Source organism: Rhipicephalus microplus, chromosome X (genome assembly GCF_043290135.1).
Source record: "Rhipicephalus microplus isolate Deutch F79 chromosome X, USDA_Rmic, whole genome shotgun sequence".
NCBI lineage: Eukaryota > Metazoa > Arthropoda > Arachnida > Ixodida > Ixodidae > Rhipicephalus > Rhipicephalus microplus.
Window position 1 is genome coordinate 133,862,708 of NC_134710.1, and position 18,122 is coordinate 133,880,829.

Below are 18,122 nucleotides of genomic sequence, written 5' to 3' on the forward strand. Positions count from 1 at the left end.
GTGACCTAACTCCTTCTCCTCGCAAAATGTGCCACATGCAGGTGCATATTGCAACTTGAAAGTATAATATATGTGCTTTAATTACATTCCATAGGATCCATTTAGGATTATAACTAGTTTAAGTGCCCTTTCCCAAAGGAGAAAGATTTAAGGACTGGTGAAGCACCAGCCTCATGAATCCTATAAAGAAGACATCTGTGAAAAATACACCAAGGCCAGGACAAAGCAGACATTATATCCCAAACCTTCCCTCTTATATGCACTTGTGGCATAGACAGTTATCCCATCTTATGATCATCCCATCCCATCTTATCCCATCTTATCCCATCTTATGATCAAATGATTTTGAGCAGTGGATGTTAAGAAAGGAATCTAATCAAACACAAAAAAGTTCTTGTACAACAACAGCCATATAAGCCTCATAACTGATGCCTCTATAGTAATCGGTTGCTTCTCTAATTTTTTTTTCTTACTGTCTGCGGCTTGTGGATATATTATGCAGTACAGATAATTTATTCATATTTCTTCAATTTGCATTTATTCAATATATATGTATATTCCTAACAATCAACCATCGAGTATGGGCGATACCAAGGACACTTTATATACAATGCTTACTGTTCTAAGTGCTATAACAAGTTTTATGCATGCAAAAAAGGAAAACTTAGTGATTAGTTTGCTAGTGAAAAAATTGTTTAGAGGATTTATAACTTTGCATTTCCATTATTATGGCACAAAGACCTTCTTACATGAACTGTCAAGCAAAAAACAACATCTTGAGAAACAAGAACCTGTTAAGTGTTCACATTTAACACACCTATGTACATTTTTTACATGAAGTGGTTTAAAATTTCTAAATAAAAAATTTACAGCAAGAAACCTGTGTAGTCCCAAATGAAGGTCTCTGAAAGTGCCCATATATTTCTATGGCCAAACCTGTTTCTGTTTTGACTTAGAGATAAGTCCTAGATGGATAATCCTACCTCAACTGGTTAGTTCTGTGGTCTTTATGCTTAGAAAACCTAAGTTTTTGATTGTGCAATACACGAGTTCACAGTTCATATCAGGAGGGCGCTCATTGCAACTCATTTTTTCTCATGATCTTACAATGCAAATGAGTGCGACAACCAACAAAAAAATAACCAGTTCCACTTTATGTGCATGCCTTATATGTGCTGCAGTTTTTTTGGCACTGAAAAAGTAAAGATTGTGTCAGCTGAGCTGATATCTCAATGTAGGTCGGTTGTAAAAGCCATGGAATGGGGTGGTACTGGAGAGGTTTCACTTACAAGTTTATCATGAGATCATTTGTCAGCTTTATCATTCACTTCAAGACTTATATGGTCACTACATGACTGAAACATTTCAATTAATTAAAGTGCAAGTATGTTTACATGCTACACAAATTTAATGTCAGTTACTGTGTTGTGGCAAGACCGAGAGCTTCGTACCCGAGCTCCAACACACATAACAGTAATGAAGAAAACCCTGGACCAATGTGTAACAAGAAACTTTGGGGGCTTCGTACAAAACAGGAATATAATCTTTCAGCAAAATATTACGTAAATTGAAAGCAGCAATGAGCACCAAATTATGCTGCTAAGTTTTATGTATATTATCAGCAGAACACATATTTGTAACAAGCGGCATTCATGACCTAAATTTCCACAGCATCTGTTTCAGTCAGTTATGCTAGGGGTACTGAGGGCATAGAGCATAAGCTACCAAATTTTTAGCTTGACCTAGGCAAAGTTTTCTTTGAAGCCATAAAGTGGGGTTTGGCACCCCTTTGACATCTGCTGTTTAGAATCTCCTGAATGCACTGACTGAATGGTGGCACAAATGGCAGTGGTGATGACAATTCTATCATATGCCATGCACAGCTTGTTGATGCCAAAATACACATCATAGAATTGTTATTTTCTTTTATTTAATCCTCCTTTCTTCTCTTTTTCTTTCAATCAAAATCAGTGCAGTAAGTTCACTTGGTAAACACTGGCACATTTTGAAACATGTTTCGTTAGCATCCTTGCATTCTGTGTCTCTGCCACATATTCTTCACTAAAAAACTAATAGCTATGATCACCAACTAGCTCAAACTAATGCTTTGCTCAATGGTTTCTTGAGCACACATCAAGAAAAAAGAGTGGCTCACAATAAATGATTTTTTTGCCAAATACAGCTACAGTGTTCTCACGGTGCTTCTTTTTTTTTCCCGTGTTCTTTTAGGGGCGAAGCTCCTAAAGGCATGGGTCTGTCTATTCCTTGTTTGTACGTAACCGCCTATAGTTCCATCTTTGCAAACTGCCCACCACTTCGTCTTTGCAAACATCCCACTACGCCCCATCACCAATCCACCACTTCACCGACCATAAAGCAAATACTGTTGAGAAATAGTCAATATGAAATGCAAGATGTTCATGTACTACTTGTATCTAGATGTGCGTTAAAGAACCATAGATTGTCTGACTGTGTCCATCTTTTGTTTGTACGTGACCGCCTATGGTTCCACCTTTGCAAACTGCCTACTACTTCATCCTTGCAAACATCCCACTACGCCCCATCACCAATCCACTATTTCACTGACCATAAAGCCGTTATAATCAAGGGCAAACAGAGGCGACGTATAGCTACCACTTACCAATATTAAATTTCTTGTATAAATATATAGTTTTTTTCACGTCTTTGATGATGTAGTGGGTGATATTTGCGGATGGTTCTTGGTTTGCTGATGAAACCCTCCAGCCCTTCATCCCACTCATCATCATACACTCCATGGATATGCTGCGATTTTTTTTTAATTGGCTTCACGACTAGAAAAATGATCACATTCAGGTATCTTTGTCTCATTGTTTTACATGTACAAAGACTACATTGCTGCAACTGAAAGTGTGATAACACAGGGGAGTACAGTTCATCATTCTTTAATCTGGATGTAAGAAGGTATTTGAAATGCTTCCATCAAAATTGAAAGGAGCATTTTAGGAAGCATATAAGAAAAAATTAAGTTTAACTAAAAAAAATATTAAGGGTAAAAACTGCTTAATTCACAAACATATGCTTTGCTTCTTGTAACTTAACCACTCAAAGACAAAGAAAAAAAATACATACATGCCAATTTAGTGGCATATAAAAATGGCAATAGAGAGACCCATTCAATGATGGGAAGGCCTGATATCACAAATATCCATTGGTTTAAACTTCTTACAGCAAACACGAGCTTCCTTACTTTCTTCATAACTTAAGACTTTGAAGCAATGTGTTTGTCAGTGGCTAAAAATTATAAACCCTCGCGTACTCAAGCAGCATTTCTCCATAGGCAAGCTGCCTTAGTTGTGCACATCAAAGTGATCCCAGAGCCTTCACATGTTTTAACAAGCTTTGTCCAAAAGTAAAAGATTCTTTCTGTAAAAGGTCAGTCTATAAACAAGTACCTTTGAATGAGGGAAACCTTTACATGTTACAAATTATTTCTCACAATTACTACCCTCAATGAATGAAATTGACAAAACACATTTTGAAGTAACATGCCAAATAAATATTACTTATAATTTAATCCCTCATTCATCAGGTCGGTAAGAATTTTGATAGAAAAGTAATAAAAAAAAACACATAGATTTCACGTTATCTTTAAATGTCAAAACCAGTGTATACATTAGTTAGCCTTAAATGCACACCATATTTTTTTTCCATGGCTATAGTACATATGCTGCTTAAATGCTGTTGAGTAAATGAAACTTACTGCACAAAAAACTGAGCGCTGACTGACTTTAGTCATACAGTATAATTGAAACAATGTGCACTGCTGCACATGTACCAGTGCTTCAGCTGTCATTAAAACAGTGAATTTCGGAGAAGAAAGTGAATAGACAGAAGCTCCCGTTTCATCACTCCTGCTGGCAATTAATAGTTATATGGCCAAGTTAACCAAAGTGTGCATTTTGTGTTGTTAGAGAAATGTAAAACTCACGAGAGGAAAATTTGCTGGAGCTCTATTTTTCTGTGGCTTTACAAGTGATGAATATTGCCAAATCAGGCAAAAAAAAAAAGGTTTCATACATTTCTCATGGTGCATGACACTGATCGCTCAAGATCTTTTTATCATAGCATTCAACAATGTATCAGAAAGCTGCCACTGAAATATGTGAAATTACAAGAGCCTGTAAGATCAGCGAGATAGACTAATGTATTAAATCGATAATGCTAAAATAAAATTGACGTGAACTGATATTCTAAACTTAGTATTTATGATTTATCCCAAAATTTAATTACAAGTTGTAACACTATCCTCATTGTCAGCCTATTTTATGTCCCCTGCAGGACAATGGCCTCTTCTCTCCAGTATACGCTATTTTCTACAAAGTGATCCCAGTTTGTCCCTGTAAACTTTTTAATTTCACCAATCCCATCTAACTCATTCATGGTTGTGTTTCACATTATTTGGTATCTATTCTGTTGGTCTAACTGACCGCTGGCTGTTTGTCCTAAGGATTATGTGGTCATGACCCCAGTCCACTTTTTTGCTTCATGTCAACTAGAATATCAGCTATCCCATCCTTACCCATTTTGACATTTTCTGATCTCCTTAACGTCACTTCAATCACTCTCTGTTCCATTGCATGCTGCATGGCCTTTGAGTTTTCCAGTTCTATTGTTATCCTTCAAGTTTCAATTGCAAACATAACAACTGGAAGTATACAATGATTATTCTATACGTTTCTTACATTAAAAAATGCCAATTTACATATATCACCACAAGAGAATTTTGCCCCCCAATAGGCACATTTATGGACACTGCAAAAATATCTCAGGCTACACACAAAGGGCTGTTGAAGTTTGCAGTACTTCAACTGCCCTTTGTACCGATTCAATCACTCTGATCACGCGAATTCCTCTAGCCTAACTATATTTCATTTCCATTACCCACGTCCCAGCATTGGCTGCATTTGTATACAGAGATGAAGCACTCCTTATGCATATGATAATGCATGCGAAAAAATGCAATATATTTACTATATGAAGTATGGCAATCTTCCTCCATTTTTTCATAGTTCTATTTGTAAAAGCGACAGTTAAAAAAACAGCATGTAGTACTACATATGCTGGCATATATTACAGTCAGAAAACAAGTTAATGCAACAGTGCAACTGCATGACATTCGATACATTTGGTCCAAAGTGATATGACAGATGCTTGGGCTAGTTGGTGATTGGGAATCAACACATTTGTACAGCATAAGACTATGAGTAGTTAGGTACATCATAACTACTCGTAGTCCTGTGCTGTGTAAATATGTTAGTCCAAAGTGAATTGCTGTGAAACGCACGTGCACCTTGTTACTATTAACTTTAAGCTAATGACTAGTAAAATTCTCAACAGCACACTACTTAGGAATGTTAAATCTAAGTACATGTGATGTGTTCATAAAAAATCAGAATTAGAATGCTCAGAGAACTGAGAATAAAAGAAAAAAGGTAAATAAACTTCCATGCTAGCAAAATGGTCAGCAAGGGACTATAATAGTTACCATGATCAATACATATTACATATTAGCTCAAATGAAAAAAAAAAGGCTAAGGCATTATTTTGAGAACTATAAGCACCATTTTGAGAACTATAAGCACGGCCATGAACTTAGCAGCTTTCCACTTAACCAGCCAACAAAAGTGAACATGTTCAAGCACTATTTTTCTAATATGCACAGTCGCTGCATAAAAAGATTACCACTAGCGAGTACTGCGTGGGACAGGGACTTCTGCTAGTCTTTTTCTGCGAGTACTACACATACAGTACGCAGAAAAATGCTGCTTATCCTACTAGGACATCAACATTGGTAACAAACAATTTTCAGTTTAATACATCCTTGGAATCTACACCAAAAGAAAATATAGCTTCAAATGGGTAGTGGGTAAGACACGGATACAAAAAATGGAGACTCACTAGGTTCATACCTTTTTTTATTCATGTCTTATCCGCTACCCATTTGAAGTTATGCACCTTTACCAACCTGCACAACTTGCCGCACTTATCTGAAAGAACTTGCCTTTTACTGCTAGTTCCAAAAATAGAAAGACTCATCTAGGAATGATACTAGGCCACAGGATAAATGTGTGTACAATTTCCTACTTTAAGACAGAAATAAGTTATTTGGTTTGGAAGAACATTATTCTGAAAGTCTGCAGGCAACTCCCACAACGGGACAGTAAGGCCGAGACCTACCGCCGCATCGTGGGCCCCTCTGGACAGCCCAAAGTTGTGATGTCATGTTCGGACTCCACAGGGCGGATTCCCACTTGCTGGGTGATACTCTATCGATGCCGCATACTGAAGGGCACTCCTAGAGCATGTTGTGTAAGGTGGCTAAACCACCACATTTTGTACAAGAGTTAGTTAAATAAACCTCAGAATATAGCTAGTGGAGAAAGACAGGGTTATGGTACATTTCTGTTTGAAGTAGCCGCAATGTCAGAGTCTGCGCTCTATTTAGCTTCTTATGTGGAGGTGGAAAGTTTCTTCTATCCATAGCGAAATGCTAGGTAATATAATTGTATTTAGTTAGCGAATCCATGTTTACCAAATATCCAGGTCGACCCAAAGGTCCTCTATGACCACGGACAGCTAACCCTTGCGCCCTAGAGTGGGCCAACTCATTGAGATTGATAATCTATCTGTCCATGTTTCCCATATGAGCCAGGAACCATGCGAAGGTATGGGTTGTAAGTGACTCCTCACCAAGTATGTTTTTGGTCTCTTTACACATAGCTTCAACACTGAAAGCACGAATGGCAGCTCTAGAATGGCTAAATATATTTGCATGACAGTGATCTAAAAGAGTTGTGCCACAAAACTAAATCTCTACACTTTTAAAACTGTGATTGGAAAATTTTAACACACAAAGGGAGACAGGTGTTATGGAGACACAGTAGCTGTTGACTGCAAATTAATTATGCCGACTGGCGGTTCTTTGAAGTGCACACAAAACTTTTTAAACAAGCATTCTAGTATTATACTCTCATTAAGGCGTAGACACAATGGCTAAGAACCCAAATAACGCAGCGGAAAGAGAGAGAAAACATTTTATTGAATATTGCAACGTGCATTTCTTTTTTTCACTTCTGTTTGATTCACTTTTCACCGACAAAGCCTGGTCAGGAATGCTCAACACAAACTGTGCCTCATTGTTCGAGAAGGTTCGCAATTGTTGTAGATCGTTCTGTTAAGAGCACACGCAAGACGCGAACATGCGAGCTTAATCTAGAGCTTACATGACGACCAGAGATAAGGCCGGAATACCGATGGCACATGTATAAATGCCAACGAGCTTCACCGCTTGTCAGTTCATCGACAGCTGACACTCTGTTCGCCACTATCAGTGGCAATGTGTATCGCAGTCACAAGTTTGGCCAAATAAGCAGTTTGATCTTCGACATACAGTCTGCTACCTTTGTCGACGTCATGACCATGTGACAACATATATAACCGAAGCATGTGCAAGAGAATCCTAGTCCGGGTTCTTTATGATGATCTCGGCGACCACCCAAGATCACTGAACCAAGGTGACTGCCAGCAGGCACCTTTAAAATTATCTTTGAGGGGCCCAACCTAAGTTTACTAAACAGCCAGTTCTGCTGCTGCCGCGGGAGCCACTCCCATCTGCACTTCATTGCTACATTACACCTCTAAAATTACTATAAGACACATTCGAAATACAAACTGCAGTGACATGGTGAAGTTTTGTTTGATGACTAAAAAGCCTTTGGCAGACCACTACACTACCATACTGTGACAAATGAACATGCATGAATACGCTTAAAATGTGTGCCCCGATAATGCGTTAATCAGAGAATCCAGTTTTGCCAGGCATCTCATCACACATGCAATAAGTAAATTAAAAGATAAATTTGTATTTCAAGAAACACAAGGCATGCCTAAAACATATATTTAAAAAAATTATATTCTTCTCTTATGGAATAAATTACATCTTGTTTTCAGATAATGCACACGACGCTGAATTTGGATAGTTATGACGCAGCAACAATTCAATTTTTTTTTTACGAATGCATATCTTGAAATGCATGTATTGGAAACTGAGGAGGGTCAATGCATAAACAAAGCACAAGCACATCATGCTAACTTTACTTTGGGTCTGCAAACAAAAATTACTGTAAAATTAAGCCAGTCTCAACAGCATGCTATATCTGCTGGGGTACATGTGTTACCTACAGATCAGTGCATACTGACAACAGTCAGCTTTTGATACCTCATTGCAGCAGTTCCAGGGGTGCTCTGCACTTTTTACCGACCTCTTAAAGGTGTGGTGTCTAAACAGTGTGCCTTGTCAAGTGGCTTGGTTTTATTACAGCAATATAATTAACAATGTAACAAAGTAGCCCATAAGGGAGTAACACATGCTGATGAAAGTGAGTTCTATTTTTCGTTCTGGTAAATGACAAGCTATCGTACCACTTTCCGTCATGATCAATCAATTCCCACACTTATTCCAATGGCCCCGCCGCAGTGGTCTAGTGGCTAAGGTACTCGGCTGCTGACCCGCAGGTCGCGGGATCGAATCCCGGCTGCAACGGCTGCATTTCCGGTGGAGGTGGAAAGGTTGTAGGCCCATGTGCTCAGATTTGGGTGCCCGTTAAAGAACCCCATGTGGTCGAAATTTCCGGAGCTCTCCACTATGGCATCTCTCATAATCATATGATGGTTTTGGGATGTTAAACCCCACATATCAACCACTTATTCCAATGAAAGTAAGTATAAGGCTTTGCATGGAAATGTGCACCAATGATAATTGTAAGACAACACTAGCCCATATTTATGCCACCTGATTGGTGGAAATCGTTTTACATTATGACCAGTTTTCCTACAGAAGAGGTTTTCAACGGCCAAAATTTTAGTATCCCCTGAAATGCAACAAAAAAAGCATCATAAATTCTAGGTGTGCCAGCTAACATGGAGCAAGCTTTTTTTTTCTTGTAGATAAAACTAAACTAGTATTGTCATTAACTTCCTGAAGAAATGCAGAGTATTAAAAGGTATTATCATAATGTAATAACTGTTGATTGATTACAAACATTATTACTGATTTCCCAGACATATCAGTACAGTGTAAGTAGACCACATTTGAAGATATTTGAATACTTATACCGTAAAATGCCAAGCAAACACCCCCCATTAGAGCAAGCACCCCCCTCCCAAATCTGGTCGGATCATCCTTCACTGTATGGGGTTTGCTTGCTCGGCATTTTATAATAGTCAATTACAATCATCATCATCATCAGCCTGACTACGTCCACTGCAGGACAAAGGCCTCTCCCATGTTCCGCCAGTTAACCCGGTCCTGTGCTTGCTGCTGCCAATTTATACCCGCAAACGTCTTAATCTCATCTGCCCACCTAACCTTCTGTCTCCCCCTAGCCCGCTTGCCTTCTCTGGGAATCCAGTTAGTTACCCTTAACAATCAGCGGTTATCCTGTCTATGCGCTACATGCCCGGCCCATGTCCATTTCTTCTTCTTGATTTCAGCTATGACATCCTTAACCCCCGTTTCTTCCCTAATCCACTCTGCTCTCTTCTTGTCTCTTAAGGTTACACCTACCATTTTTCTTTCCATTGCTCGCTGCGTCGTCCTCAATTTAAGCTGAACCCTCTTTGTAAATCTCCAGGTTTCTGCTCCGTAGCTAAGTACCGGCAAGATACAGCTGTTATATACCTTTCTCTTGAGGGATAGTGGCAATTTACCTGTCATAATTTGAGAGTGCTTGCCAAATGTGCTCCACCCCATTCTTATTCTTCTAGTTACTTCAATCTCGTGGTTCGGCTCCGCGGTTATGACCTGGCCTAAATAGACATAGTCTTTTACAACTTGAAGTGCACTATTACCTATCTCGAACACTGCTCTTTTCCGAGGTTGTTGTACATTACTTTAGTTTTCTGCAGATTCATTTTAAGACCCACCTTCCTGCTCTCCTTGTCTAACTCCGTAATCATGAGTTGCAATTCGTCCCCTGAGTTACTCAGCAATGCAATGTCATCGGCGAAGCGCAGGTTACTAAGGTACTCTCCATTAACTCTTATTCCTAGCTGTTCCCATCCTAGGCTTCTGAAAACCTCCTGTAAGCACGCGGTAAACAGCATTGGGAAGATTGTGTCCCCCTGCCTTACACCCTGATTCCGCAGTGTCTGCATGACGGCTGATATTTCTGCTGAATCAAACGCCTTCTCGTAATCTATATGAAGGCTATGTATAGTGGTTGGTTATACTCTGAGCATTTCTCTAGTACCTGATTGATAGTATGACTGTGGTCAATTGTTGAATAGCCTGTTCGAAATCCTGCTTGTTCCTTTGGTTGATTGAATTCTAATGTTTTCTTTACTCTGTTAGCAATTACCTTTGTAAATAGCTTGTATACTACAGAGAGCAAGCTGATCGGCCTGTAATTCTTCAAGTCCTTGTCATCTCCTTTCTTATGTATTAAGATGATGTTAGCGTTCTTCCAAGACTCTGGTACCCTTCCCGTCAGGAGACAGCTCGTAAACAGGGTGGCTAGTTTTTGTAACACAATCTGTCCTCCATCTTTCAGCAGATCTGATGTTACCTGATCCTCACCAGCAGCTTTGCCTCTTTGCATGCTCTCCAAAGCTTTTCTGACTTCTTCTATCATTACTGGTGGGGTGTCATCTGGGTTACTGCTAGTTCTTATAGTATTAAGGTCGTGGTTGTCTAGGCTACTGTACAGATCTCTGTAAAACTCCTCCGCTATTTTAACTATCCTATCCATATTGGTAGTTATTTTGCCTTCTTTGTCCCTCAGTGCATACATCCGACTTTTGCCTATCCTAAGTTTCCTCTTCACTGCTTTGACGCTTCCTCCGTTTTTCAGAGCGTGTTCAATTCTCTCCATGTTATACCTTCTTACATCGCATACTTTACGTCTATTAATCAACTTCGAAAGCTCTGCCAGTTCTATTTTGTCTGTTGTACTTGAGACTTTCATGATTTGACGCTTCTTAATGAGATTCTTCGTTTCCTGGGAAAGCTTGCCAGTGTCCTGTCTAACTACCCTGCCTCCAACTTCCACTGCACACTCCGTAATGATACTCGTCAGATTATCATTCATTGTATCTACGCTAAGGTTGGTTTCCTCACTAAGAGCCGAGTACCTGTTCTGAAGCGAGACTCTGAACTCCTGTACTTTCCCTCTCAGTGCTAGCTCATTGATTGGCTTCTTGCGTATTAGTTTCTGTCGTTCCTTTCTCAAGTCTAGGCGAATTCGAGACCGTACCATTCTATGGTCACTGCATCGTACCTTGCCAACGACTTCCACATCCTGCCCGATGCCTGGGTGTGCACTCATTACAAAGTCTATTTCGTTCTTATTTTCGCCATTAGGGCTCCTCCATGTCCATTTGCGGTTTCCTCGTTTTCGGTAGAATGCATCGTCCCTTGATTGATTGATTTGTGGGGTTTAACGTCCCAAAACCACGATATGATTATGAGAGACGTTGTAGTGGAGGGCTCCGGAAATTTTGACCACCTGGGGTTCTTTAACGTGCACCCAAATCTGAGCACACAGGCCTACAACATTTCCGCCTCCATCGGAAATGCAGCCGCCGCAGCCGGGATTCGAACCCGCGCCCTGCGGGTCAGCAGCCGAGTACCTTAGCCACTAGACCACCGCGGCGGGGCAATGCATCGTCCCTTAATTTTCTTGTCTTTTAAAATATAAGAAATCACCTAATGCTTTTTAAAAGTTGCTGTGACCTTTTGCTTCAAGGCCACAGCAACTTCGCATCCCTTTAGCTTCGCAAAGATGAGCTGAACAAATGGTAGTGGTATCGTACCAATACTTGGCATTAAAGTTATTGTTTTAGGATGTCCCGTATGGCTCTCAGTTTTATGTGGACAAACACAAGTGACACAATACACATCATATAATTTGTTGTTAGGAATATATTGGCCTGAGTTTAATAAATAGGTCATTTTTAATAACATAATGTTACCATTTCACAAGTAAGAATAATATCACCAACACTGGTCTTATGACAGAAATGAGCTTACAGACTTAAAATATAAGATCCTTTATGCCAGGTGATATGTTTTGGACAGCCCGTTTGTACTGCTGCCACGCCAAATCTACAATGCAAAATGTTTTTGGCATGTTCATGACCGCATCTGCTACATGTGGAAAGTGAGGCTACACTATGGCATTAAGTTGCAGGACATTCATTTGCATCTCTGCTCAAGTGAACACCTCAGCCTTGAAGAATTAAAATAGCAAGCCTACAAGCTTGATGCTTTCAAAGAAGCTACAGAGAAGACGTACAGAAATATTGCAAACTCTAATCAAGCAATCTCGGGTTAGTTTACGTGGTGCCCATTATTAGGCACCCTACATGCCACAGCACTTAAATGGCACATGGCACTATAAAAAGCTGAAGTAATGTGCCCTGTGCAAGACTATTGCAGCATGGAACCTCTCAAGTGTAAAGAAGCTACATACTTAAGAGTTGGAACAATCACAATCATTAGCCTCTGTGGATTAGACATACACATAAATAAACATAATAAGCATAAATATTGTTGGTTAGCATTGGCACACGAAGACTCCAACACACTGTGAATCTACAAGTTTAATCTATGTTGGCACATTTCAGCAAGCAGGTCAGAATAACAACCAAGATACCACTTAAATGCTGTGATTTTATATGAAAAACAAACACACACTAAAGCCTTTCATTTATGCAGGGCAACAGTTTTAGGCAACAATTTCTTATCCAGGGTCAGGAGTGAACATGGCAAGTGTAAAAAAAAAGGGCCGGGGGAAGGGAGGGAACAGTGAAAGAAATAGTATTTCAGCGTGGACATGCGGACATGCGGATAAGCATCGTATATACTAAATTCATTGAAATTTTATAAAAACTTTTCTATTGCTTATAACAAATGCAACTATTTGAATCTGAATACAGATGATTCTACAATCATCAAAAATGAGTAAGACACAAGACTATAATATACTACTGTCACAGCATTTTTGAAACTTATTTCTCTATTAGGTCATTCCATGCCATTCTGGTAACTATCTCAAATGTATTCTAAAAAAATTGTACTGATTTAGCGTGTTGAAGACAGTGAATAGCTAGAATATTTCGGAGAGAAAAAATTTTTGTCATGTGGGAGCCTTTCAAATTTCACAGAATGTGTCCGAGTGATGCTTGACAAGAAATCTATTCTTAGAGTATCATTTTTTGTTTCAGTACCAAATTTGGTTTACATATTAAACAAAAGCATTTATGCATGAAATTTTAATCTCAATTATATTACTGTAATTTTTCTGGTATACTATGCACCTCCAGATATTTTGGAAAATTTTCTATGTTTGTGTTTTTCCTTTTGAATTATTGTACTATGTATGAATATCTGAGTAATCAATACTACTCTGTGAAAGGTATATTTCACGTTAAAAACATTTTCACACCATTCTAGTTCATAAATTTCATGAGGAAAAATTATGAATTTGAGAAAATCTTCATTTTAGTTCGCAACGACACGCAATTTATGCCTTTTGGTGCTCCCTTATAAAACCTTAATCGAAAAAATAAATAAAAAGTTTTCTTATATGGAAGGTTTTATCATCATAAGTTTTTGTTTTAAGGGAAAAAATTATTTTCGAGAAAATTAAAAAAAGTATATTCTTCCTTGAAACAAAAAAGGATAATGATAAAACTTTCCATATAAAAACTTTTTATTTGTTTCGATTGAGGCATAAAGTTAATTTATAATAGAGCACCAAGAGATGTAAATTTCATCTCAGTGTGGACAAAAATAAAAATTCCCTTAAATTCATAATTTTTCCTCATAAAATTTATAAACTGTAGTGGTGTGAAAATATTTTTAACACAAAATATACCTTTCGCAGAGTAAGTGTTGATTACTCAGATATTCATATATAATGCAATAATGTAACAGGAAAAATACAAACAGACGATTTTGCCCATATTTTTTAGGCATATATGGCAGAAAAATTGTAGTGATAACATTTATATTTGAATACCCAGAAAAAATGCCTTTGTTTATTATGTAAATAGCATTGAAATGAAAAACAATACTCTTAGAATAAATTTTCCGTTAAGAATCACTCGGACAACATTCTGCAAAATTTGGAAGGCTGCCACATGACAAACGAATTTGTATCTCTGAAATATTCCACCAATTCATTGTCTTTAATGCGATAAATCTGCACAATTCTTTTGTAATAGTACATTTAGTATGCCTACCAGAATTACTAGGACGTTTAGTCAGAAATGACCCCCCCCCCTACTACAAGTAACTATAAAATTCAACAATATTTCTACATAAAATTTATCACTGTAAGCCTTTTACTGCATACATTTCACTGTATTCAGTAATAGATAGAGAAAATTAATCCTCAGTACAGTACTGAGCAACATTTAACATTCAGTTTGCTAAAAATGCCTACAAAGCATGATTAGAGATAAAATGAGGGATAAACACACCTCGTGTATTGCCCCTACAAGGGTTTACAGCGGAAAAATTCCATTATACACATGCTTAGCAACAGGTGCTAAGCTATCAGGTAATGCAGTGCATATGAAAATACAACAGGCTTACTAAGTATGCTGCAGAATACTCTGCACAACAATCACTGGTCACAATGTGGGAAAATTTTGACTTGAGGGTGCCCACACATACAAACACGGCTGAAACGGTCATAGTGCAGGTTCACGGACCAGAAATGCTAACAAAATTGATGAGTTGATGATTGCTTTTATTTTAGCTACAACCACCTCAAAAAGTCTGACAGACTATTATAATAAAGATACCTCAAAACCAAAGTGCAACCGTAGAAAACAAAAACTAGTAACTGTGCACAGTCCAAGGCTTTATTAGGTTGAAGATAAAAAACAGACTTCATAACAATGTGAAACAATTCAATAATACACATATAACAAAAGATGACCAAATCGCATGGCACACAAGAGAGAAAGCCTTCATGACAAGAATTGCATAGGCTCAATCCTACCTAAAACAACAATAACAACAACAACATGTTTGAGAAGCTCTGAAATTATCGAGAATTTTTTTTTATCATTGCGAATGAGAAGTAGTTGTCTTCAGTTGCAGTCTCTGCAAAGTGCTTACTGTGGACGTGATGAGTGATAACACAGGTACTCTTTGAGCTTGCGTGGAAGTGGCAAAGTCCGCACAGCACAGCTCGATATGTGCTGAAGAATGGCATCACGGCACGCACTCTGTAAAGATGCCACCACTGTGGCCAGCCCGCAATTAGAAACACATTTACCACACTGCTTACACTTAAAGAAACTGCCAGATGTGCTGCAGAGATTTCATTATTCTTTACTTTATTGAGTTTAACAACAGTGCAATCATCAGCTGAAAACTGACAAGATAGTGGAAGAAAAATTGTCTCAGAGTTGAAGAACAACTTATGGCTTGGTATTCTACATGCAAAAAGAAATTTAGACACACAAAAATGCACAGCATGAAAGACAAGGATACAGGTAGAAAGACACTGTGCCTTTTACACTGTGCTCATACTACCGTGCATTACTACCATGACCAAGGCTCTGGAGCCTTCGTCATAAATTTGTGTTGAGGGAACTTCAAGCTATTGAGTAGAATGAAGTTTTACACAATGCAGTGCTGAACTTACACTCAAAATGTTCCTTGCACCTTTCTCATGCAACCTCAATAAATAACTTACACATTTCCTGTAACTTATAACAAAGATAGCCAGGTATGCAATACATACTTGATATTTTATGTAACTTAAACAGAAATTTGCAAATGCATTTTATCTTGATTTTCTTTTCCCCAAGAATGTAGTGTAGTCATACCCTAAATGTAGCAAAAACATCAAACGTACGGAATTTTTTTTTAGTTATTAGATTAAACTTATGCTACAATGTATACCAAATTGTAGTCTAAATACTAGTCTTACTTTAAAAGTGAAAAGGAAGTAACCATCGAAAGCATTTCAACTGCTTACAAAGGCACAACAAAGACCACAAAAACATAATCAATGAACGAAAAATTTGCAGCTTTTCTGAGACCTACAGCAACAAGAATCTGAAGCACACTGTGCAATGGTTCACCCAGTATTCTAGTTTTGTGGGTGGGAAGCGGAAGGGGTATTTTATTCTTTACCTTCTACTATGTCAAAAACTATAAGATTCCAACATATGTACCACAAATTATACCATTTAGTTGCCCTCTGTGGTGACAGTGCGATTCAGTAAACTTCTACCTGTAAAGGTGGGCAGGTTGGCCTTTGCTAATGAAGCATAAGAAGTTAGATTTTACACTATTATCATCACTAATTGACAGCACAACTGGCAGTTCCATAAGTTTAGCAAATCCCCACACATACAGTTCTGGATACGTACATATTTCAATACTACCTAGTAATGTGTGCATGGATAACATCAGCACGCTAAAATCGGGCAAACAATGAAGTATGTCTTGGCAATCATATATTGCGTGAGAAATGAAAACTATGTCCACAACCTATCACATGTCACATGAGCCACCAATAATGAAGCATTGCGATTGCTGCTAAAAATAAATACTTATGCAATATAACTCGAAAGCATGACACTCTACTATTTTTATAAAGAGAATGTGTTAGGTACCACGCTCAGCTACATTCTTGTCTGGCATTTTATTTTTGAATGTTTCTCATAGTTCCAAACAACAAAAAATACAGCCAAAACTTACCACCATAAAGCTGCACAATGCGAACGTGCTTGGTGGTTCCATAGACGTCTACAACAGCATACAGCGGAGCATCTTGGTGAGGGATATCTGTAGCGTACAACTGGTCTTCTCCATTGATGATGAAGTGCATATCAGCTGACTGACCCCTAGTCACATACATAACACCAATTCGACTTCCGACATCTGTTGGAAGAATGCTTGACCTGCAGCAGGAGCAATAATGATAGAAAAAATAGAAAAGAATGTTGAGTAAACGCATCTCAAGCATTGTTGCTGTGAGACAATGAGTGAACCATACATTGCTGACAGCATCAACAGCATGTTTTTATATTCACAACAATAGACAGATCATATACAAATGCACTACTTCCATAGCTTCTATAATATAAGAACTTAAATAATCAAGTATAAGGCCACATTTCTCAAGCAGCTACATCGCAAGATGAAGCAAGCAAAAAACAGTAGTGTGCAAACACACCAGTAACAAAATCTATTGTTCTAGGCATCCATGAGGTTTTAGCTGGTTAATGAAATTTAAGCTACCAAAGAGACTTAGGCTATGAGAGACACCCCATAGTGTAGGGTTCTCGATAATTTCTACCCTTGGTGTTCTTTACAGTGCATTCATGTATATAGCCAGGAAGAGGACTGAGGTGCTCAACCCCCCCTCCCTCCCCAACAATTTTGATGGAGGGGGGTGTCTTGTAGAAAGTAAATAATGAAAATGGGCACCTTCCTAAAATAGTGAAGGCTTTCAGCAAGTTGCCCCTACCCCTTGGACACACAGTCTATCTATTGGCTATCATGCGCTAATAAATATAGCACAGGACATCTCTAGCATAAACACTGTACAGAAATGTGACCGCTATGGCCATGATCGAACCTACGTCTTTCTAATCAGCAAAGAAGCACACTGAGTCACTGTGGTGGCATTTATAAATATTAAGGGCATCATTATTCTTCACTTCAACTGCACAGCTGAACTGTTACACCTCTACAAGACTCACAAATGTACCTTCAGCAAGATTTGAGGCCCAAGAACAGAATATTGGAGACCCATGCATGTCCTTGAATATCAATAAGGCCCATTAAAAAAATAATAAAAATCGTGTTAAAAAGTGTTGAAAATCTCAGGATTTTATTAGATGATGGTTTGTCACATTACCAGTATCGCCCTATATGAGAAACATGAGCTAACAGTCTAAAATATGTAATCAGATTCTCCAAGCTATAACTGGTAACGACATTGCGTGTGGCCCTACTACCAAAGCTACAAAGCTAAAGTACATGTGTAAAATCTACCACAAGACATAAGAAATGTGATGGTAATGTAGAGCATAAAATTAGATATTTT

The 18,122-nt window shown here is 38.3% G+C and overlaps 1 protein-coding gene across 4 annotated transcripts in view; it reads right to left on the reverse strand.

Moving 5' to 3' along the window:
* Positions 1 to 7,060: 7,060 nt before the first annotated feature.
* The window catches only part of LOC119176514 (neuralized-like protein 2), a 30,659-nt gene continuing 19,597 nt past the window's right edge, over positions 7,061 to 18,122 (reverse strand). For all 4 annotated transcript variants that reach the window (XM_075877760.1, XM_075877761.1, XM_075877762.1 and 1 more), the window contains 2 exons: positions 16,769 to 16,971; positions 7,061 to 15,299 (listed from right to left, as the gene is read on the reverse strand). In XM_075877760.1, the coding sequence (XP_075733875.1) occupies positions 15,169 to 15,299; positions 16,769 to 16,971 (334 nt within the window). In that variant the 3' untranslated portion in view covers positions 7,061 to 15,168. The remainder of the gene's footprint in view (positions 15,300 to 16,768; positions 16,972 to 18,122) is intronic.